This window comes from Nyctibius grandis, chromosome 4, assembly GCF_013368605.1.
Source record: "Nyctibius grandis isolate bNycGra1 chromosome 4, bNycGra1.pri, whole genome shotgun sequence".
Taxonomy (NCBI): Eukaryota; Metazoa; Chordata; class Aves; order Nyctibiiformes; family Nyctibiidae; genus Nyctibius; species Nyctibius grandis.
This window is the reverse complement of record NC_090661.1, coordinates 14,564,615-14,588,199: the sequence shown is the minus strand read 5'-3', so window position 1 is coordinate 14,588,199 and position 23,585 is coordinate 14,564,615. Positions and strand designations below refer to the sequence as shown.

Below are 23,585 nucleotides of genomic sequence, written 5' to 3'. Positions count from 1 at the left end.
CAGTAGGATGATTGACGTTGTTGTAATAAGGTTAATGTTTAAACTTCCCACCCGTAATAAGTAAAATATCCAGAGATAAAGCTGAAAGTTAATTTGTAGTTATCCTTGCTGTGCCAAGATGATGCAAAAAGATTCTAAGTGGAGGGTAATTTAACTTTTCAGTCCTAGCCGTTAAAAAGTAGTAAGAAGAAGGTGAAAAGCTTAGGATGTTTGTATCTTGACTTTCCAGGGGGAAAAAAAAGGTTTTGTGATTCTTCCTTATTAAAACTCGGAGTAATTTTCTCTGTGTTCTACTGAAAATGTCCTTTTTATGTTCTGAATATAGTAAGTTGTTTGTCTGTTGTTTACTGTCGATGGTACACGAAGGGAATAGATCACAGTTAGCAAGTAAGCTACTAGAACATTTAGTATGGAATAATTCAACTGAAATACATTTCATACATAAAGACAACATGTGATAATTATTTGTAGTCATTCTAACTAAAGTACTGTCCTCAGAAGAAATAATATCCCTTCAGTCATATTCTCTGTGGCTTCTGTGAATGACCCGTATTAATTCAGTTTCTAGAAACTGGCTCTTTAAATTAATGTTGGTAACTGCTTCCATGCTAGACTGTTGAAATAAAGGGTATTACATCATTGTCCAAACACGTCTACTTAAATAAAAAGTATTTGTTTGCAAAAAATATATATATTTTAAATCTTTTACACAATGATCAGCATGCATGCCATTTTCCATTTCAGACTAAGCATACATTTCAGATGTGGAAAAAGCAAGCATGTTGAAATAATTTGAGGCATGGGTATAGTCGGATCAGGCTTGGTAATCCAGAAGGGAGGGGTGCCCAGTGTGTTATTACATTTCGTATATTATTTTTCAAGAGATGGATGCAATCATTCATCTTCTCGCATATGGTTTGAAAAAAATTGTCTTGCTGGCAAGTAAACTGTTATTTAAGTACACAATCCATGGTACTACAGAAACAGTTTTGCCAAACTTGTCCAAGTATTCTCACATCCTTAAAGATGGTATAAATATCATTTATGGCAAGCCGTTTACTTCAGACTATATGGAATGCGTTCCTGCTCCCCTGATCTAAGTGTCCCAGTTTGCATTATGGCCTTTATTGCTTCTGTTTGATGGAGTGATCAGTAAAAATTTAATGACACTATAAAATAATAAAAATGTCATTAATTTACCACGGATCTTGGATGCAGTGGTTGTAAAGTTACATTAATAAACAGAATATTTTTTACAACAAAAAGCATTGTTACGTGGGAACGTATAAATAACACACATAAATTTAAGAGCAATTTTACTGTTAGCACACACATTATTATGGAATAGCCAATAAGTGTATAAAACATAGTATATAAAATTTTATGAAAATATACTGTGCACATCAAAAATTCAGCTTTTATCTAAGTGCAGAGAAAAGCCATTATTGTGTGCTTACTGTTTCATTGCTGTTCTTTCACAAGATCACAATTTTATATTTGCTTCTAGTCATTTGAAGTTTGCAGCCTTTTCAGAGGTAGGGACTATTGCTTCCTTTTCCTTTACTCCTTGCTTCACTTTTTAAAGGGCATTCTTTTACCTTCCACACATGAAGAAAGAATTGATACTTTCTGCCAGAATGTGATGGAAAAGTTGCTAATTTAATGCAAAGCTAAAAATAATGCCAAAGGGGTTGAAAGGCTTGCTTGGCGACTCTGGAAATAAGGGATAACTATCTAGCAGTCTATCTGTCATCAATGGGGACTGCTCCATCACTGACTGTGATAATATGTGAATATGATGGATGCCACAGCCTTGTGGCTCATAACATTTAACATTCATCAGCTCTCACTAACGGGGGCTTTATAATTTAAATATCTTTATTTAATATGCAACATCTACCTCATACATCATAATTTCAAAGCACTTAGAGAACCAACAGTCCTGCAAGACAGTTGAGCAGACTTTAAATTTTTTCAATAACTTTTATGTTTTCTGCATGTTTGTGACTGACAACGCATAAATAAGTGCCTAATCATATCACAGAATGGAAAATTAAGATTTGGCTGCTAAGAAGAATCTTTTGTCTCTGCTTTTTTCTCATTTTAAAGAAGTGATTATTTTTACTGTGTGTTCAACATATAAAGAAGCACAAAGGATCTGATTTGTGCTGGGAAGAGCTTTCAGTTTTCTAGTGCAAACTCCAATTGACTGTGTTGATCTAGTCATGAGAAAGGGTTGTCAGTGTCATGTTCTACACCTTTTTTTCTGAAATTTAAATGGGAAAACTTAATGTGACTATACAGTATAAGCTCTATACCCAGTACAAAAAATCAATTCAAAATAGAGGTCCAGAATGCTTTTTCACAGGAAACAAATCACCTGCACTGTCCATAGTGGTACGCTTTGTTACAAACTCACCAAAAATTTTCTATTAATGTAGCTTAAAGAGGCAGCAATATATCCAATAGTCAATGTACATGTGTGCAAATTTAATGCATGTGTAGGTAACATATTTATTAGTGCAGCTATGTATAGCCATTTACTTTTAATTAAGTTATGTCTTTTTTTATTCATATGGGAATATTATTCATATGGGAATCAATCTTCCTTTCAGTCCTTGCTCGTACTAGGAAAAAGGTACCCTTTAAAAGGATTTTTGGTGCAAGTAACTATTCTCTTTAGGATGAATTCAAGACAGGAGCAAAGACAAACCCCATAAAGAAGGACTGGAGCCTAGTTGGACAAGTTTCCTCTCTAATAATAAATTTCATATGAATTTGTTGTATTTCATGGAATTGTGAAGGCATCTACTAGATAAAAACATTATTAGTACTGAGGAACATTTTTCTGTTTTTTACAGTTCACTGAATTTGTCTAAATCCAAACGTAAATATTGAAAATCTTTTGTGGCCACTATGAGACTTTTAGTAAAAGGCAAGCAAAGGAATGACTTTAAAAGGCATTTCAAAGACTTAAGTATAGCTAGCTTTGTTACAGCTCTTTATGAATTAGAAGGAAGGTGTTATGAAATAAATATAAGTACATCTCCTTTGTTTGACAAGAGCAGGTATTTTTACGGTATAAATGCTTTCATTTTACTGTTCCTGAACCATATCATGTAATTTTCCCTTTTCTCCTTCCATGTCAAAATATTGATATTCTTTCAGAAACTTTCTTTTTTTCTTCTTTTTTTTTTAACAGAATATTTTCTGGTAAAATCAAAGAGAATGAATGACTAGAAAGATATTCCAAATGTGCATATTGATATATATAGCAGGATCTGTTGATTTTTATAGCAGAAAGGTATTTCTGCTTCTTCTGAAACACACTTAAAGGCTGTTCTTCCAAGAATACTGCAGGTGCTGTATTAGCATCCTTAAGAAAAAGCTTTTAGCACAAATATTTTGGAAGAGACAATGTATGTGCCAAAAGCTGTTTTCTTAGTACTGATCTTTGTTTTTATCTCAGCTGCAAATCAGCTCTTTGCAATGAATGCAGAATCCTGACAAACTTATTTTTTATTCTGTCTACCAGTAAAACAGATCCCATCCTGATGATTCAGGTGTATTGTACAATTGCACAACACCTTGCAGTAAAATATTGGGGCCTCTAGTATTGCAGTGCCTTTCTGCAGTCACTTTCATTTGGGGGCAGACCATGTTTGGAGAGGAACAGCGTAGGGGAAAGGGACCTGGGGGTCCTAGTGGACAACAGGATGACCATGAGCAGCTGTGTGCCCTTGTGGCCAAGAAGGCCAATGGCATCCTGGGGGTATTAGAAGGGGTGTGGTTAGCAGGTCAAGAGAGGTTCTCCTCCCCCTCTAACTCTGCCCTGGTGAGGCCGCATCTGGAGTATTGTGTCCAGTTCTGGGCCCTTCAGTTCAAGAAGGACAGGGGAACGGCTCGAGAGAGTCCAGCACAGAGCCACGAAGATGATTAAGGGATGGAACATCTCCCTTATGAGGAGAGGCTGAGGGAGCTGGGTCTCTTTAGCTTAGAGAAGAGGAGACTGAGGGGTGACCTCATTAATGTTTATAAATATGTAAAGGGCAAGTGTCATGAGGATAGAGCCAGGCTCTTCTCAGTGCCATGGGTGCAAGCTGGAACACAGGAGGTTCCACTTAAATATGAGGAAAAACTTCTTTACGGTGAGGGTGACCGAACACTGGAACAGGCTGCCCAGAGAGGTTGTGGAGTCTCCTTCTCTGGAGACATTCAAAACCCGCCTGGACGCGTTCCTGTGTGATATGGTGTAGGCAATCCTGCTCCGGCAGGGGGATTGGACTAGATGATCTTTCGAGGTCCCTTCCAATCCCTAACATTCTATGATTCTATGATTCTATGATTCATTTGTAATTCTTTCTTTTCTCATGAGTTCCTTTGTATATGTAAGCTCCTTCATCAACCACTGGTTTTGCAGAAGAAAATAAGTTAAGAACTTAACCAAATATAAAATGCAGAGTTATTTTGTTCAACAACTGGAAGATTCTGAGGAACTTCTAGAAATGCAGTTAGTACCTGAAATGCCTCAGCTGCATGTTGTGGCAAATCCAGTGTCAGGTTGTGCTTTCTTGTCTTCCTCTGCAAATTAAACAAAATAACTAAAAAAATCCATAGCCGAAGGAATCAAAAGAATGAAGAATCAAAAGAATTCCACAGTTGTTGGCCTGGTGGGGTTTTATTGCTGAAAGATAATGATGATAGAAAAATAATTACATTGGAAAGCAGAAGTATTTGGAGGTGGAGCAAATGAGGAGTCAAGGCCATCAAGTATATTTCGTCCTTAAGAACATTTCAAAGTTTCTAACCATCTTGCAGAAGAGAAACTCCTAATGTTTCCTTCTTATGTCTAATATGCACAGCACAGAACTAGGTCATTGAACAATAGACTGAACAGCAATCAGCACTCTACTTCTGCATAATGCATTAAGTATAACATGGAGAAACTGTCCGTAGAGCTGAAAGCTGGTATTTCATGTCTGTAAATTCAAGATGACATGACATTTAATATTGTTTCATAGTAATGAACAACAAGGTTTCATTCATTCACAAGTACAACATAATGCTAAGTTTAGTCTGAAGAGGTAACAACAAGGCAAGAGGGAAAACATGCTATGTTCCTTCAAATGAGAATGCTAAATTAATGATAACCATTGAATGCTTTGCTACTGATACACAGTACTACAGAGACTACTATTGTGAGACAATATTACACTGTCATTTATAGTGCCTTTGTCCAGTAGTTGATTGAGGAACTGGGTTAACACATAAAATACCCTTCAGTTTCCATGTTCTAGTTCCAGGTTTCCTATGGAGGTCTCAAAAGCTTTCTGTTTTTCTAGGAGTGTGCATTCTTTTTCCTTTTTTTTTTTTCAGTCTCCTTAGGTTCCCTTTCCACTGAGGTACAATTTCAATTCCTAGGCAAAGTAATAATATCAATTCTGTCATCTATTATTCTTCCTTTCAAATACTTGTCTTTGAAAACCTTTTGCATAAAATTCAGACTTGTGTTTTCCCAGAGGTTTGAATGCAAACTTGAATCTCATAGTGGGGAAAAAGTGCTTTTTCCATTAAATTAGCAGTATATTTTAATACAAACTTTTCTTTCAACTTCTGAATTTTCCTGTCTTCCAAATATTGATTGTCTTTTCCTGTTTAAGTGAGAAAATAAGTGGAAAGGCAAAGTGAGCAGCATCGATCAGCTCTGCTGCCAAGTGTTTTGTATTTGCATGTACAATCGTTTATGCATTATGGCAGTGCAGATCAAAATAATCTCAAAGTTTCTGTGTATGTTTCACATTTAAAACTGATTTTCATAAATGCAAACATTCAGAATCTGTAAAAAAATTGTCCCTGAGTTAAAATTCTAACTAAATGCACTCATCATTTTTTCAGATTTAAAAAATAAGGCATGTATCAGGGCATACACATATGCACAGGCATATAATATGAACTAATCTATATAAAGCATTAAGACTATTTCTGTTCTTTTCCAGGAAAGAACAAGGTTTGAAAATTTAGGCCCACAGCTAACAGGGAAACCCAATGAAGATGGAAAACTGGGCCCTGGTGTCATTGATCTTACAAGGCCAGAAGATGCAGAAGGTGAGTTGCAATTTTGATTATGATTGCAAAATGGGTTATTGAACACTGCATCACAGAATGGTATGGCTGAAATACTGCCAGTGTCATAAGTACTGTCTAGCTTACATCCCAGGATAACACTTGAATGATTTCTGTGTGTTTTTGTGAGATTGTCATAAATCTATACCAAAGGGCAGATAAATGAAAAGGACTGTATAGCTCTCTAAGTCCTTCTGCAATGCAACTATTTTTCTCCCCCAGCAGCTGTCAATTAAGTGTTTACATTTTATACTATTAATAAAAGTGTAGGAAACATTGAGAAAATTTTTTCAGCAAGGCAATATATATATATATATATATTTTCACCAGTTTTTAAGGATTTAGCAGCTTTGAAGAAAGTTAGAGCTCTTTAAGAAGTCCACCCATCAGTGCACTCACAAACTATTCAAGATACAGCAAGCAGAATTTTATTGACAGGCAGCTGTCAAATGATAATGGAAAAACACTTCACATTTTCTACATGAAAATGTCTATTTCATGATATAAACCTTCAGTGCATTTGCACTCATTTCAGTGAGAGTTCTATACATCAGGCATACAGTGTCAAGCCACAGGTGGAAATCAGTGTTTATCAAGACTGGGTTTAATCTCTAGCAGGGTTATCATGCATCCTCTGGAAGTGGATGCTACTGGTATCTTCTCTACCTTGTGATACATTAGAAGAGAACATGTAGATAGATAGGAACCCTACCAGTCACAGTCATAAGATTAATGTACTGTTCACATAGAATATTATGCAACATTTTGCCCCCTCAATTTACTTCTGTTTGAGAATCATTTTGCTCTTTTTTAACCTGACAAGTTCTGGTTATGCCACTGTTCTTGAGAAAAGGTTAAAACATCTCTAAATTTTTCCATTAATAACCAAACATCTGTCAGGTTCAAAATTTCCTTTTTTTCTTGGATCAAAAGAATACGACCAATAAACTTGTAATTGTTGACAAATAGGGTTATTTTCAAATGATTCTTGAAACACTGTGACAGAATTTTTCTAATAAAAAGGCATCAGTATTTTCTGTATAGAGAAATATTCCTATGAGCATATTTTCTGTTCTGTCTCTCTGTGACCCAGAAATAAATGGTCCAGGTAAGGTCTCATGAATTGTCCCTTCATTTTGAAGCCTGAACAACAGCACATGTAAATGTTACCTTTCCTTTAGTGTATAGGTAGTACATGATATGCCTGTGATAAAACATCTTAGAGCCCTGATTCTTCTTGCTTGCCAGCTGACATACATTCTCTTTAATCAGTCCCTAGGCAAATCAAAAAACCTGAATTTAGAAGTATTTTGGGCAAGGACTTGTATTCAGTACTGCAAGTTCGGTTCCAAGATGTTCCCGTATTGACTCATCCATACAGAGGAATAGTTTACTCTCAAATTTAATTCAGCAAAATATTCCTACTTATTGGCTTAATATCATGATTAACTTATCACATGGAACTGACATATGCAGCAGGAGCACATGTTGACATTGTTTTTGCTTAACATTTTTTTTAAGTATTTTGACATAGTGAAGATTTCAGGTCTCCATGACAGTAAGGTAAGATGATAACTGAAGCTCATCAGCCATTTACTACAAATAATATTGAGAAGGAGGCTAGCATCTTAATGAGACGTTTCAGATTTTCCATATATACTTTTTTTAAATAGTTCCTTATAAAACCCATAATTTCCAGATTTTCATTTTTAGGGAGCTATTATTTATGAGCTTCATTTATTCATTTATTGGATGTGATTGGCCGCTGTTGTATTGTCTTTAAACTGAAGAATAATGAACAGAATGTAGGTATAAAACTTTAGACAGGTGTTTTGCAATATTTTTTTTCTAGAAAAAAAGGACATAGAAGATGCATGGACTTCTAAAAGTACTTGTTGACTAATCAGTTATTTATAAACTGCTTTGTAAAGGAATTTCCATCCTGCAGCAACTTCTTATATTTCAATGTGTTGAAGGATTTTTTTTTCCTCTGTTGGGATGAAAAGTTGCAACAAAATCATAGAATCATAGAATGGTTTGATACACAGTTACTGGTTCACATGACATCAAGTCCCTGACGACTTTCTCGATTTAGCTCATTTCCTTCAGTCCATCCTTTCTCTTTCTAGTATCCTTAATTTAGTATCTGATACACCTCGTGGTACAGACACCCCCCCCTGCCCCGTTACTGGATGGTGCAGAACGAAACTTTGACATATGTAACCCAAGCTACAGTGATGTGTGCCAGTTTAAGGACAGTGTACACATTTTTCTAGAGCTAGTGGGGCAGTTTGAGCCATGGTGTGTTGCCACATGGGAAATCTGAGTTCATGAATGGATTCAGATTTCCAGACTTTGTTTAGCAGCCAAGAGATGTTGCTGGAAAAGAGATGCTGGACGAATACATCTGCTGATCTGAAAAAAACATTGGCAGGTTTTCAAAACTGAGCTGCTTATTTGTCCTTCTAGTTGTAGACAAGGTGAATATAGGTATGAGCTGGATGCAAAAAAAAAGACATTAAAAATATCACCCAAGTTTGGCACCTTATCTTTGGCAAGCTAGCTAAGAGATGACACTTCTAGCGTGGCATCATTTAGAGTAGAAGTCCACTGAAAACAGTGCTGCTGAAATATCAGCACTTAAACTGTGGCCTCTGATGTACTGTACCATGCTACAGACTCTGTTCGTCTTCAAGAATATTAACACTTATAATTGTCATTAAACTATTACAGATCTTTCTAGGTTTTCCTTGTTACAAAGTTTTTTTATGTGTGTTGCTATTATTTTGTGCTTCCGTAAATCTGTTTCAGCACTGGGTTACTAAGAAACTTGACAACTTATTCTTTAGAATCGTAGAACCATTTAGGCTGGAAAAGACCCTTAAGATCATTGAGTCCAGTGATTAACCTAACATTATCAAGTCCACCACTAAACCATGTCCCTAAACACCATGTTTACACAGCTTTTAAGTACCTCCAGGGAGGGTGACTCAACCGCTTCCCTGGGCAGCCTGTTCCAGTGCTTGACAACCCTTTCAGTGAAGAAATTTTTCCTGATATCCAATCTAAACCTCTCCCAGGACAACCTGAAGCTGTTTCCTCTCATCCTATCATTTGTTACTTGGGAAAACACACCGACACCCACCTCATTACAACCTCCTTTCAGGCAGCTGTAGAGAGTGATAAGGTCTCCCCTGAGCGTCCTTTTCTCCAGGCTAAACAATCCCAGTTCCCTCAGTCGCTCCTCATAGGACCCTTCACCAGCTTTGTTGCTTTTCTTTGGCCTACTCTAAGAAGAGAGCCTTGTTGCATTTTAGTGTGTTGCCAAGATCACAATCTCAACTGAATGTCAAAGGTTCCTAATAGCCATAGTCCTATTCTTTGAAGACTCAGTGTGTTTCACACCTTCCTTTCTGTTTTGTCATTGTTACTTTTATTCTTTTTTCAATTTTTTCTTAGATATAATTTGAGTGCAGATTGCTGTAGACATCTTTAGATAATATTTATGTGTTTTGTTGTGTGCTTTTACACAAATAACCCAGACATATAGAAAATAAAGATTTCTGAAGTAAAATATTTGTGGTCAACTTTAGACCCCCTGTCTTTCTTCATCAGAAATACATCCAGATCTCTGAGATCCAAGTGCAGTTGTGACAGAGTGAGTGTGTGGCTGTTAGATCTGTCAGATGGTTTTACTCCCATTACCAGAATTTTAGAACATCAGAACTACAAAATTTACTACATTTAGAGAAGATATATTGAGTATTTGTAGAGGTTTTTTTTTTTTGGTTGGGGGAATGGTGTAACAAATTTATTCCTGAGCCAAGGACTCCAAATTTAGTCCCACTGCTGGCTATAAACTATGGGGAAGTGCAGTTTGGGCTGCATGCTGATCCCCTAACTGATCTAGACCAAGGGGGCAATGGAAGTGCAGTTCACTCCCTGTCTACCCGCATACCTGTGTTTCCATAGGAAACTAAAGTGTGCAGAGACATGGTCCATGTCAGTCTCATCCCAACAGGCAGCCAAGATAGACCAATCTGGGAAGCGCTCCTGGTTCCGATAGCTTTGATACAGCCTTTAAGGTTCAAGTAATTTGTTATAAGAAATATCAGCAGACTTCTGTATTTTGTGGAATGCCTTTGTAATAGCATCTAGCAATGATTTCTCTCTACTCCTTAAATCTTTTCTATAACATATGGCAGTGATCTGAGTTTGATGGGATCAGAGTCATGTTTTCCTTTAATTTTAGGGGTGCTTGTGGTACTGGCTCATTGATCAGAAGCTGAAGCTACATGTATATTTTTTTTGAATCATGAATTATAAGACAAGTCTTCCAATTCTTTAAATTTAGCTCTATGCAATTATAAGATAAATATGAAGGGATACTGCAGAATGACTTTTAAGACTTAACTTGTCCCTGCCCAATGTGTGAAAATTTTTTTAAGATTAATGGTAACTAGGTGTACTTTCTGAGATGACCTAGCATATGAAGTCATATTCAAAGCTTGTGTTACTCATAATGACCTAACTGTCATCTGAATGGAGGCCTGAAAATCATCAACAAGATTTTTATATTAAATATGACATAAACAGACATCTCTATTACTTCCTTAGCCACCAGCAGGACCAGGCTAACTATATTAAAAATCCTGCTCAGACTGTATTCAAAAACATTGCCACTGACTGTAACACCATTCATGAATAATCCACAGCTATTAGACTTATATCATTACCTGGAAATCCCAGTTGTCATGTTGAAATATATGATACATTTGTAGCTAGCAAAATTCAAAAACATGATTTGAGAGCCTCATGTTTGGTGACTGGTATGCAAAATTATAAACAACAGCCAATTATAGAACTACACAAAGATTTTTTTTTTTTTTCCAAACATCATAATTTTAAAGGAAACATCATTCTTTCTGTGGGCGCTTCATAATTTTGAACATTTGAGATTGTCAGTACTGAAATACAGCTAACTGGCATGGACACACCAAGATGGCTTTGAATCTAGCTATAGCTAAAACTCCTTTTTCAACATGATGACATACATAACTCACCAGAATATGTAGAATATAGTCAGGAGCCATAGCTGAGCCCTCTTTAAATTCCAGGTGGGGGACCCTAAAGTATTTAGTTCTTAGTTATCTAATATTGGATGATCTGAATATGTTTTTTTGGTTCAAGTTCTAAAAAAGATATTCCTTTCACAGATGCTCACTTCTGGTGATAGTGCTGCTGCTTTTGAATCGTATAATGTGCTCTATGTTTATGGATCTTGTGCTTGTATAATGTGCTCGGTGTTTATGGATCTTGTGCTTGTATAATGTGCTCTATGTTTATGGATCTTGTGCTTGTATAATGTGCTCTATGTTTATGGATCCTTCTGTTTTTGTGGTTGTGGTCAAATGCTTTGGAAATTTGTAGGAAGTATGTTAAGATTTTGTTTTGTAGTAGATAGAAATCTGCAGAATAGACCCAACGTTCATGTTGACAGTTACTGATTTTACCTTATCTCAGGTTGCAGTGTGGTTTTCTTCAGCAGTAATAGTCAGGGATTCTAATTCCATCAAGAACTGATCTTCGTTCTGGCCAAAGAATTGGATCTGTTAAAATATAGTTTTCTTGACTGGATACTGGGCTCAGGGCAAAACCATCTGAATATTATTGTTTTGCCACTGCCTCACTCTGTGATTTTGTAAAAGAGAAATAACCTCTGTGTCCTGTTTTGCCAAGTGAAAAATCAGATGCATTGTGAAGATAAATTCATTTTTATAAAGCAAATGGAAACAGATGAAAATCCTATATTAGTACTTAACATTTTGTTTCATGTTCGTTCGTGTTAATATCTTAGAATCTTAGAATCAGGGGCTTGTGAGTTAAATATTTGGCCATGTGGGACAACATACACAATGACCTTTTCTTCTGAGTCCTGTTTTGATGTTTTCATTTGTTCTATTTCTCATGTGGTAGTTTTCTTGATTCTGTAAATTTTGTGGTTAGCACTTGCTGCTTCTTCCTTTGATACTAATCTACCAGTGTGCGTTAAGCATGGACCATAGTTCTGAGGATAGGTATGCCTGCTAGTTTAGATAAAAACAATTTTAAATAATGTGGTGGGATCTGTCTGTCCAGTTTATCTCTATCTATGTATTTATTTATCCTTGTATTAGACTATTACTATTAAAAGTCTTTCAAAGAATAACCTTTGCTATGAAACCTAGATGTTGAATCAGTCATTAAGAGGTATCTTGGAGTCCTCGGCATGGGATTGGTACCAGCCCATCTTCTTAAATACATTGACTTAGTGCCTGTGTCCTTCCTTTTGCTGCCTGCTGTCTCTTCCTTTAATTTGTAGGTTCTTTGGTTTAAAGATTGTGTTTTTCTATATACCATGTCACTATTTGAGATTATATAGCTTTAAGCCTTATCTGTTTGATCATGGTATCTTCGACCATGCTCCAAGTAGGCTGAATGTAAGCCAGCTGGGGACTGCAAGCTGCATAACCATTGGTAATAGGCTGGCTCCAGTAGTAAGCCCTAGCTTGATCTTATTAATTTCAGTTCAGATATACACAGTTTTTGGTCTGAACGTGGTTTTGGACTAGAACCCAAGATTGGAGGAGCACAAGCTCACTTTTGCTTTTAAAAGAACATATTTCTATTCAGCAGTAAGCTCAAGAACCCAGTTCTGCAGCATTTCAGATGATGGATTTGCCAACCAACATACAAAGTCAAAGAATTGCTCAATATTTGCAGCAGTTAACAGCAGTCTGTCTTTTTATGTTTGTAAAATTAGTGCTTCCCATTCATATTTGACTTGGGCTAGCCATATTGCAAGGCATGTTGTAGTACAATGAGAGATTCTACCTGCCCAAAAGCACAGGAAATTGAATGGCAGAGAAAGAAAGAAATGGTGTTAGGCATAATCGCAGATTTAACCAACTGCCAGAACATGACGAACAATGAGTGGTTGCAATGGCAGCAGCAGCAGTGAATGTGGAATCATGTGGAGGAGAGGAACGAGCTAACTGGGGAAAGACAGGGAGCTTTGCAATGTAGAAGGTAGTTTCTTGGCCGTGTGGGGAGAAACATGAGAAAAAGGAGCTACAAAGGGAGCACAAGACTGATATCTAAGGATGAGGAGAAACTGCCACCTTGTCCAGCTCCAAATTTATGTCCATCTGTCAAAGCTTCATTTTCTCCCTCCCTGGTGATAGAGCAGACATCATGATAAGTACCTGCATTTTGCAAATCTATTAAGTAAAAACCAGATCAATGTTTTCTTAAAGGAGCACCTCTACCATATACTCAGAGCCTCAACATTCTCATATATGCCCAATAGTAAATAATTGCTTATACAAAATGGTGACACAGTTTCTTCTTAACTCCAAAAAAACGGTTGATTTTGAGCAGCTGAAGAGGTAGGTGAAAGGGAACCATATATTTGCAGGCAGATCAATCTTGGCAGGCTGCCAACACAATCCAGACCTGTGAGGTAACTTGTTTAACACCCTCTTCTGCAGAGGTGTAAACAGCAGGTAGTACATGCATGACAAAGCATCACCTACTTTTGTGACAGTGCTTCATAAATACTGGAGGAAAGAACGCCTCTCCATGCCAGTATTTGTCACACATAAATATTTGTAATAGTTGCTATGGCAGTTGAGAGGGGAAAGACGAAAATCAGTAAACAGTGAAAGCTGTCTGAAAACAAAGAAGTGTTTCCAGAGAGAATGCAGTAAGCTTAAGTACTGGAATTTTTACTCCCCTGAATTCTTGTTATAGGTCTTTGATTAAAAAAAAAAAAAATCCCATAAGTGTATCTTTATTATTTATTTAAAGACAAAATAACTTACTATCTTGGTTAATTAGACCAGATGCTAAAAGGTGGCCTTCATTAATTGTAGTTGCTATTTTTAACACCTGTGAATCTATTTGATTGTGCCTGATACTTGAGTGATATGCTTAAATTTTTCAGAATAACTCATAACAGATCAGGAATCTGGGATAAAGTACTTAGGCACAGTATTTTGGTTGTGTTGGATGAGATTCAGTGCCTCAGCCCTGGAGTAACTCAACGCCTGCAAATGGGATAGGAATAAGACATTCTGTCTTTGAGAACCATCCCGTCACTTTTCTGATGGCAACCACTTCAAGAATCTCATTGTTGCCAGCATCCCCATAACATTTTACAGGGGGAACTCCCACTTTGAGTACTGAAAAATCTGAGCTGAGGGTGTGTGGACTGATCTTTCCATGGCATTGAAACTTATTCCTCTCAAGACACTAATATTTAACATATAGTATGCTTCTCACTTTCAGAATAATAAATCTGGATGTCCTCCACAAGTGTTACCTTTTGATTTTCAACTGTCTTAGGTATTTTTTTCCTACTGCTAAATACGAGGCTTTCTTGTTTGCTGTCTCCATGCTACAATAATTGGTTCTTATATAACTGTACCTTTATTTAAAAAAATTCTAGTTAGATTTTCTGATGTTGCACAACCAACCACTGTTACAATGCCCTGAGTTTTACATAGGGGTGCCTATTAGCACAGTTATGGTTAAGTGCTTGTCACAATTTCCATTATATAGTAAAACATTATTTTCAGGAATTTAGAACAAGGCTGTAAAAAGTAACTGTGGGTTGCAGTTTTATACAGAAAATCTTACCCCATGAGAAAATTATTGTCACAAATGCTGAAAGCATCAGTCAGTTTGCTTAGCTATTTTTAAGTGGAGTGAGTGAAGAATTAAATATAGTAGTTCAGTGGTTTAAAACATTTTTTCACACTCATGTACAGCCACCACAGGTGTAAAACACCCCACGGTCCTGATTCTTAGCTCTGCACATGTCTTTGTACTGCTCCAATATTGTAAAAGGAGCTTGAAGCTGCCTAAAATAGTGTAAAATTTCCAGGCACAATGGAATTTTTAGCTGACAAAGCCACCATTATATCATACTGCATGGAGGAGGGAGGAATCTTGCCCTTCTTCCTTAACTCCTTGAGCACAGGGAGTGGAGCAAAAATATGAATACATTAAGGAAAGAACATCGTATATTCTGGCTAGGCATGAGCAATTGATACAGATTCAGACAAGTTCTCTTCTTTGTACAACTGTCTGTTTTTCTAAGTCTATACTGCACACACTTTCTCCTTCAGCAACCTCAGTATCTCAGCAATAGAAAAGTGTTTAAGAGCATCTGCCTTTCTTCCATGTAGATATGCCAAGTATCTAAGCAAGTGTTTAGTGCAGAACTTAGTAGCAAGGGGACAATATTTTCTTAATTTGTACCTTGATTTAATCTTACAGAATCAGTGGTCCAAAATGTGTGTGGGGTGGGCATTACAGTATCTTCACAGCTTCTGTAAATATTAAATTATTATGTTTTCAGTCTGGCAGGGGTAATTTCACAAGAAGTGCAGTATTTCAAAAAAGAGTAATTTGTAAATTTATACATAAGCCCCTATTTCATGGCAAATCCCCCATTTTTTATCCAAGCCAGGTAAATGCGGCAACGTATTTGGACATGCCATTGCCCTGTTTGTAAAAACATCTTCCTGGCTTCACTCACAAATTGCAAATGCACAGGTGCAGTGTATTTGAAAAATTAGCCTTAAGAGTTTTTCCTAACATTTATTATTACTTGTTAACTTACCGCTCCTGTTAGTATGCTGCTTTTGCTTCTCTCCCTTTGTGTTATATTATTTATTAATTATAGTATTAATTATTATAATATCAGCATCCCATGCAAAAGGCAAGAAGAAATGGCATATGGGTATCCTAGCCCTAGATCCTTGCCATCTAATTTCTGATATGATATGACAAGTGAGAACAGCAAACACTGGATGGAGGGAATTAGTTATATTGATACAAAGAATAATGCTGCATATACTAGAAGGTAACAAATTCAGTGGCAGATTGAATGCAGGAAATGGGCCACTAAAGCAGTGACTCCAACACACATTAAAATCCTTTGCGAAGTATTCTGCATTTCTTTAATATCACATAACTTGAGGGAGGTGGTTTTGTAAACCTCTCTCCTGTTGTTAAATGTAGTTCTATTTTATAAACCATATTGTACTTAAGCTTTTAAAATTCATTGTTTTGCTACATAGGAGTAAGCAAAGTTGTTCATTAGCAGTGTTCAGCCACACCTTGAACAATGCATCCATCAAATATGAAGTCAGGCTGCCTTTTTTCTCTGTGGTGAATTCCTGTCTGTCATTTCTTCATCTTAAAACAAAACAAAGCATTATCTGAAATATGAATGGATCATGTCCTATGGCCCTTATTCAGGCAGGATTTTTTAAAAAAAACTGTTAGGGATGACTGAAGACTGCAGAATTAATCCCTGTGTTTTAAATCAGTATCATGTTTTCTGGATGTTCTAGGTGACACTGTCATGTCAGGAAAAATTTGAAATTATGTGAGTAACAGCTCCACTGGCAATAAAGCTGTTACTCTTATGGAAACATTTTTATGTTAAAGAGATTAGTTCATTCTCTTTGTATTGTTTTAACTTTGAATATTATTAATATAGTTAGAATAGTTGCTTAGCTGTTAGAACAACAGTTTTTCTGAAAAAAACAAAACAAAACAAAACAATTTGCGGTATCAATAGATCTTGTCAGATACCTAACAATAACTATTAGTAATATTCCTCCTGGGCTGGGCTGTTTTGTCCATGGTTTTCCTTTCTGTGGACCTCTACTTTCGTCATTTGAGTGTGAAATTAAATACTGAAGGGGAACGACTACAGTGTTTGTGGGAATGTTGATTATAGTTAGACCTGATCACTGGCAATCCCTTACTTCTCATATCATTACTTAGGCTGAATAACTTTCAACTTAAATATGTTCACTCTTTTTCTGTCAATAATATCTATATCAGAATGGGGTTGTTAGCATTTAATTAATTGTTTGTGAAGGGTCTTGAAATCTGAAAGTGGTACATGATTGAAAAATTTTATGACACTTGCATACCTCCCCAAATTTATAGTAGAGGCTGCTGCTTCATCCCAGTTTCTATCTAGATGTTCCATTGATCTTCACAGAATAACTTCTCATGCTCTTATGTTACAGCATGAATGGGACTATGTAGGCCACTGAGGGCTTAAGTCAGGCCTTAAGCACTAATTAATTAAGTTAATATTGCATGTAATTTAAAAGATAATTGTATTGTTTTAGCTGTATTCCATGCCAAATTTCCATGAGGGTTAATTTTGCCATAAAATGTGGTCAAGAAATCTAAACTGTTTGTGTAAGCCATCAAGAAAGTAGTTGCACTTAGCAGTTTTAATTCATTTAAATAAAGTAGATTTGGGCATGGCTGACTGTGGAGCATGGATGTGCTAATAGCTTATTTAGAAATATTGCTTCAGTATTTAACATGCCGTAACTAACAATTCAGCTTTAAGCACTGGTGAGTGAACTGCTGCCACTGATAGAACTGAGAATAGTTGATTTGATTTCGCACACACAAAATATTTCACTATTAATTTTAGCTCTAAACTTTCAAATCGGGAAAGACGTATATGCAGGCTGTGAGGATGGCTGTGAAAACTGGTTCTGTGTTTTAATTGCGATTAAGAATTTTGCTTGCATGTGTAAAACAAATGTACTAAAAAAGTAAACTCACTGCCACCAAAACTGAAAACAAGGCACTTCGGAAAATATATGCTGATATATAACTGGCTAGAATTTCCTTCATTTTGCAAAGCCACGAGCCACATGCATCAGCTCACCACAAAGTCATTAGGTCTTTTTAAACTCAGATGAAAAACATTAACAAATACCACAAAAGGCTTTAGTATGGCCCCTTTGTTCATTCACATATGGCAGTTTATAACTCCTGCACCACTTGGGTTGTGTGTTTGTTTAAGCTGCCTCCATCAGGCCAGCCCTGAAAGAACAAAAGACATCTTGAGCGATCCTAAGCAGGAAATGGGCTAATCTAAACATGGCTTGTGACACTATAAGTAGAATAGAAAGGGGAGGGATTGATTAGTCATTAATGTCCAATTGACTCCATATGGATGTTGCAATAATAAGGCCTTTTTCAGTGCAGTAGCGGAGTTATTGAATTAGAGGTTTATGTTTCCTCAGAGCTGACCTTAGGGAATTCCCTTTTGGTTCTTCTTGATGGTGTTTTAAAGAGAATGGAGTCTCTTAACAGGAAAAATAGAAGCCTTATCGTAACCGAGTGTTACATGGATGTAGCTAACCTGTGCTACAGTATATTCCCACCTCTTAGTATTTACTCAGCACATTTCAGAATCCTTGCAGGTGAAATATTTTAGAGTCCATTTAAATATTCCAGTATTTCATGAATCACTCATGTCTGTCTTAGTTTTTTTCCCCCTTTTCATTCACTGACATGCAGCCTATAATCCCTCAAATCCCAGCTGAATAATATTTGTTTAGCATTTGGAATGAAAGCAGCTTGACAAACAGACACTTCCCCGCAGAACATTTGTGCCACTGTGTGACTACAGGCATCCCCGTCCCGGAGCTAGTCATGTTTCCAAGTGGTCGTTAGTTTTGCCTAGTGATGACAAGACATGCCAGCAATGACAATAGTTCATGAGATACCCATTTATTTGGTCTCTCTTGCTGGTAATAAAGAATGAGGAAGTCTTCTGAATGTGGATGGGGATGAAGAAGTAGGAGGCAGGCAAGGGGCAAAACAGATACATGTTACACTAACACTGCTACAAGTCACTTAGATTACAGTGAAGTAGTAATTATTGTAACCTTCTCTAAAATTGAACATTGAACTTAATAACTCAAAATAATAGCTAAATGATTATTCTTGTATTCTAAACTTTCCAGAGCTGCTTTTGTCGTTCTGTTCTTTCCAGATTTGCATTTTTCTATTTGATTTGTAATATTGCTATATCTTTCATAAAGGCTGCATTTATCTGTCCACAGGTTAAGAGCGGGAAGGGGGACTGCTAAGCCGGTTTTTCATGCTCCCTGTTTTTATGGCATTTCCATGTTTATGAGTAACCCATCTCTAGTAGTAAAAGAGTGACTCCTGTTTGCATGTTCATTAGGTTCTTGTCTCTGCAATGCAAGCTGCTAGCAGTGCTAGTTGTGTTACCAAAGACCAGGCCAGATATTTTGGAGGTCGCAATCAGTCTTTTCCAAAGTAGACAGAAATGTCATCTCTTAATGAGTAGCTGATGATACAAGCTTTACTACTAACCAGTCACTTTCACACTAGGAACCTAGAAAGATTGTTTTTATTTCTATATATCCTATCTTGGTATATGTCTGTGGAAGATGGTATGCAGTATATTCCCTAGAATAGCCAAAGATTCGTTATCTGGTGGGAGTCAAAGGAAGTGTACCACTTCAAACATGAATCAATGGCCAGAGTGTGAAGAGTAAATACGGAATAACAGTGTGATTGATTAAAATATCTCTTGCTGTCACTTCTTTTCTCTTTCTTTCCTCATCTTTTTCTCAACATTTTTTTGCTCCTTTCTATCACATTTATTATTGTTTGCATTCTGTTAACATCTAAAGGCCCAGTCTGAGGTTTTCTTGTGGTAGATGTTGTATAAAATGGACAGTAAAACCACATCTCATTAAAGAAAATAGGATGAACCCTAATGTGGCCAAGATTTCAGGGAACATGCAAAGAGATGGTGTCTGTCCTAAAATTCTTGTCATTATAAAAGGTGAGAAGCTCAGATAAAGGCAGGAATAAATAAATAAATACTCAATGTAACAATTGTTACTTTATGTTTTTTGACATTTAATTAATGTGAAAATGTTTATCTATCTTGTTGATGATCAGAATCTTTTTTCTTTCTAAAGAACAGGGGTTCTTCTTCCCCTGCAATGTCATTAGAGAGCAATCAGTCTCTTTTGGAACAAAAATATTGTTTGAAATTACTTTAATGAAGTTGTAACACTTTTAGATTCATTCTGTGGTTTTCTTTGACTCAGTATTGTCCCTTGAGTCTCGTCTGGAATCCAGCTTCCACAGAGGATTTGCCTGCCATATATCCACAAAAAGTGATCATTCTTCTCTAATCTGCCTTTAGTTTTAAATCATCAAAGTCATGACAAGTTGACTAAATGCAAAGCATCTAGGAAGTGAGGCAGTCAACACCCTCAGAACGTAAAAACGTCACCTCCAGGACAGCCCCAGCCTTTAGGCCGAAATGTAGACTTCTTCGCCAACTAAGCCATTAGGGCAGCCAAACTGTACTTCTTTTGCAATAATTTTGAATTCTGACCAAGCTCTTAATTCTGAAAATCAAAATCTCCTCCTGCAATTGCAGTATGAACAGTAACTAGCAGATAGAGCATTAGTTGCCAGAGAGCGCCAGTTACCAACTTCTTCTTCTCTTCTCACCCTTCATTAGTAGTACATTTTTATTTTATCTATTATTTTGGGTTTATTATTTATTAGACTTTTCTGAAAATATTTTTATGAAGAAATAAAACACCTACTTCTTCGCAGTTTTATATATCTTTTTAAAAATTTCAGATGTGTCTTTCAGCCTCTCTCACTACTATAATTATCACAATAAGAAAAAAATCCGTACTTTGTAAAACCTGTTGAAATTGTTTATATAGGGCACAATACTGTCTAAATATCTGATTGACAGGATGAAGTACCTAAGAACAACCAGTTTGAAAGCTTGGTCTTATGTGTTTCAACTTGCAAGAGCTCACTGAGCAAATGTGCTTTTTATATCATTAGTGCCTCATTTCTAAGCTAAAAAGGTTCTGAGACTTTCTGGCTCCCCACATAGAATCACATGCTAACAGAAGTATTTGCTTGTAATGTTTTATATGCTGAATATAATTCTGTTTTCTGAGATAGTTAGAAGAACACAGAGATTATATTACTTCAGTTATTTGCAGAAATTCATTTTGCAGATGCTTTTGTGATGGCCTATGGGTCAACTTGCAAATATTCCCCCAGAGATCAAGCACAAAGAACATCAACTCTTTGGCTGCTTTTTCAAATCCTTCAAGTATGGACTTGCTTTAAGCAAATACAGCCAGAGCTTCTTGGCCTTCTTGGGATGGTTGTAATTTATTACTCTAAGTAAGAACTGTTTTCTAACATAACCTTTCTCTGAAAATAGATCATTTATGGCAGGGTTTTATTCTTCTTTTTTTTTCTTTTCTTTCTATCTAAATTATATCCAGATTAAAAAGCTGGCCCATAATCTTGATACTAGTAAAGGTACTCTTTGCCTGCATTAGGATTGAAAGGTCAGGACAAAATTGTGTTAGAAAGGGCTAAAGACAAACTCCTTAGCGATAGTGAATAAGTACCTTTGGGAAAGTAAAAGATAGAAAATCATAATATGGATTCAAATACGTCTTCTTTCCTTTGCTGTGAGTAGAGTAGCTGAATAAAAAGCAACAACTTTTACATCAATAATAATTTAGATTTTTTTAATTTGTCACCAACTTCCTAATTGCCCATATACTAGTTACAAATATTATAGTATTATTTTAAAAGATGGAACAACCATTACATGATATATTTGATTTTTCTCATATTATATAGCCGTTTGTCTCTGTAAATGTTTTTGTGTTAACTTACTATGCTTGTAACTTATAGTTTCACAATAAATATATCCTCTCTTAAAGGACAGTATCTTTGACATGCATGTTTCAAGCCTTCTGACAACAATGTACAGAGCCTCATTAACCATACACACCCCTAAACTGCTCCTACATGCAGGTCGCTCAGCAAAACTACTGTTCCTTTTTGCAATAAAAATCTGACTGCAGCTGCATCCTCCTGTAAATGCTGAACACCTGTAGCATGGTACTTAACTTAGAATAGTATTAAAATAGTTTTACATCTCACATTTGCCACAAACCTGTCTTCTTTTATGTGCATGTATGTTAGTATACAAATTGCCAAATTGGTGTCAGTTGTAAAGTAACGGCATTGGAGGCATCATAAATTACCATGGTGATCCTCAGGAGAAGACACTGCTGTATACGAATGAGTGTTTCGCTCTCAGGGTAATGTATGTCTTCATCTGGCCCAGTAGTCAGCATATTGCCCTGTGTTGATGGATATAGTCAGCTTGAAACTACACTACATTTCACTGCACAATAAACATGGCTGTCAACACCATATAAAGCAAAATCAATTTATCCTGTATGGTCAGTGCATTTTAAATGAAATTAATGTACTGTGGACCTGGTGGCAAAAAGGTAGTATATTAGTTATGCATCCTTTATTTTAGCACTTTTTTCACATAAATGTGTTTCCTATATAGAATTTTTAAAATGGTATACATAATGTATAGTGTTTTCACACTAAATTAGGAAACTTGGTTTTTGCACAATTAAAAACTTGTGAGTCAGTCACTGAAATCAGTACATCTGCAGTGTTTTACTTAGTGTAAAGAACTAATTTTCAATTTTTGGCAAATAAATTTGTGTTGAATTATAAGAACAGATTGATGAGCCCTAAGACTAAGTATGTCACTCTCCCACGGTAGAGAATTTTTGTCTTTCTTTTATAGCTAAGGTATAACCCTAAAAACATGTTATCATCACAATTGCAAAAGTTTTTCTGGTAAAAGCATGCCTTATCTAGGCTTGGTTATCACTTTCATAGAATCATAGAATGGGCTGGGTTGGAAGGGACCTTAAAGATCATCTAGTTCCAACCCCCCTGCCATGGGCAGGGACACCTTCCACTAGACCAGGTTGCTCAAAGCCCCATTCAACCTGGCCTTGAACACTGTCAGGGAGGGAGCATCCACAACATCTCTGGGCAACCTGTTCCAGTGTCTCACCACCCTCACAGTCAAGAATTTCTTCCTAATGTCTAATCTAAATCTCCCCTCTTTCAGTTTAAAACCATTACCCCTCATCCTATCACTACATGCCCTTGTAAAAAGTCCCTCTCCAGCTGTCCTGTAGGCCCCCTTCAGGTACTGGAAGGCTGCTGTAAGGTCTCCCCGGAGCCTTCTCTTCTCCAGGCTGAACAACCCCAATTCTCTCAGCCTGTGTTCATAGGAGAGGTGCTCCAGCCCTCTTTCTCAGGTACTAACTAGTTCTACACCTCATACACCTCTGTGAACTCTAAACCCCCAGGAAGCTTTGCTGTTTGTGGTCAAGAAGCAGGGCTAGATGCATCAAAAAAATGGTTAAGATTAGTATGTACAAGTTTAATCGATGGTGGATAATAACTGGGGTATGTTAAAGCACAGCAGGCATGGAGAAGCTGGAGTGCTTGTCTCCCATTCTGGAAGCTCCAGGATGCTGTGCATGTACCTGTGGAAGGCAGACAGTTTTATTATGTATATGTGATTGAATGCTCCAAGCCACATCTAAAATTCAACTAAAGCAGATGTGACTTTAAAATGTTCAGCTCCAAATATAATCGGATCCAAGCAACTAGCAGCATGTACCTGGTGTACTATATAATTTATTTTATGAAATGTTTGGCAT

At 36.6% G+C, this 23,585-nt stretch overlaps 1 protein-coding gene across 23 annotated transcripts in view; it reads left to right on the top strand.

Annotated features, from left to right (window-relative positions):
- Positions 1 to 23,585, top strand: part of SOX6 (SRY-box transcription factor 6) — a 382,016-nt gene that overhangs the window by 340,353 nt on the left and 18,078 nt on the right. For all 23 annotated transcript variants that reach the window (XM_068400308.1, XM_068400301.1, XM_068400306.1 and 20 more), the window contains one exon: positions 5,997 to 6,105. In XM_068400308.1, coding sequence (XP_068256409.1) covers positions 5,997 to 6,105 — 109 coding nt within the window. The remainder of the gene's footprint in view (positions 1 to 5,996; positions 6,106 to 23,585) is intronic.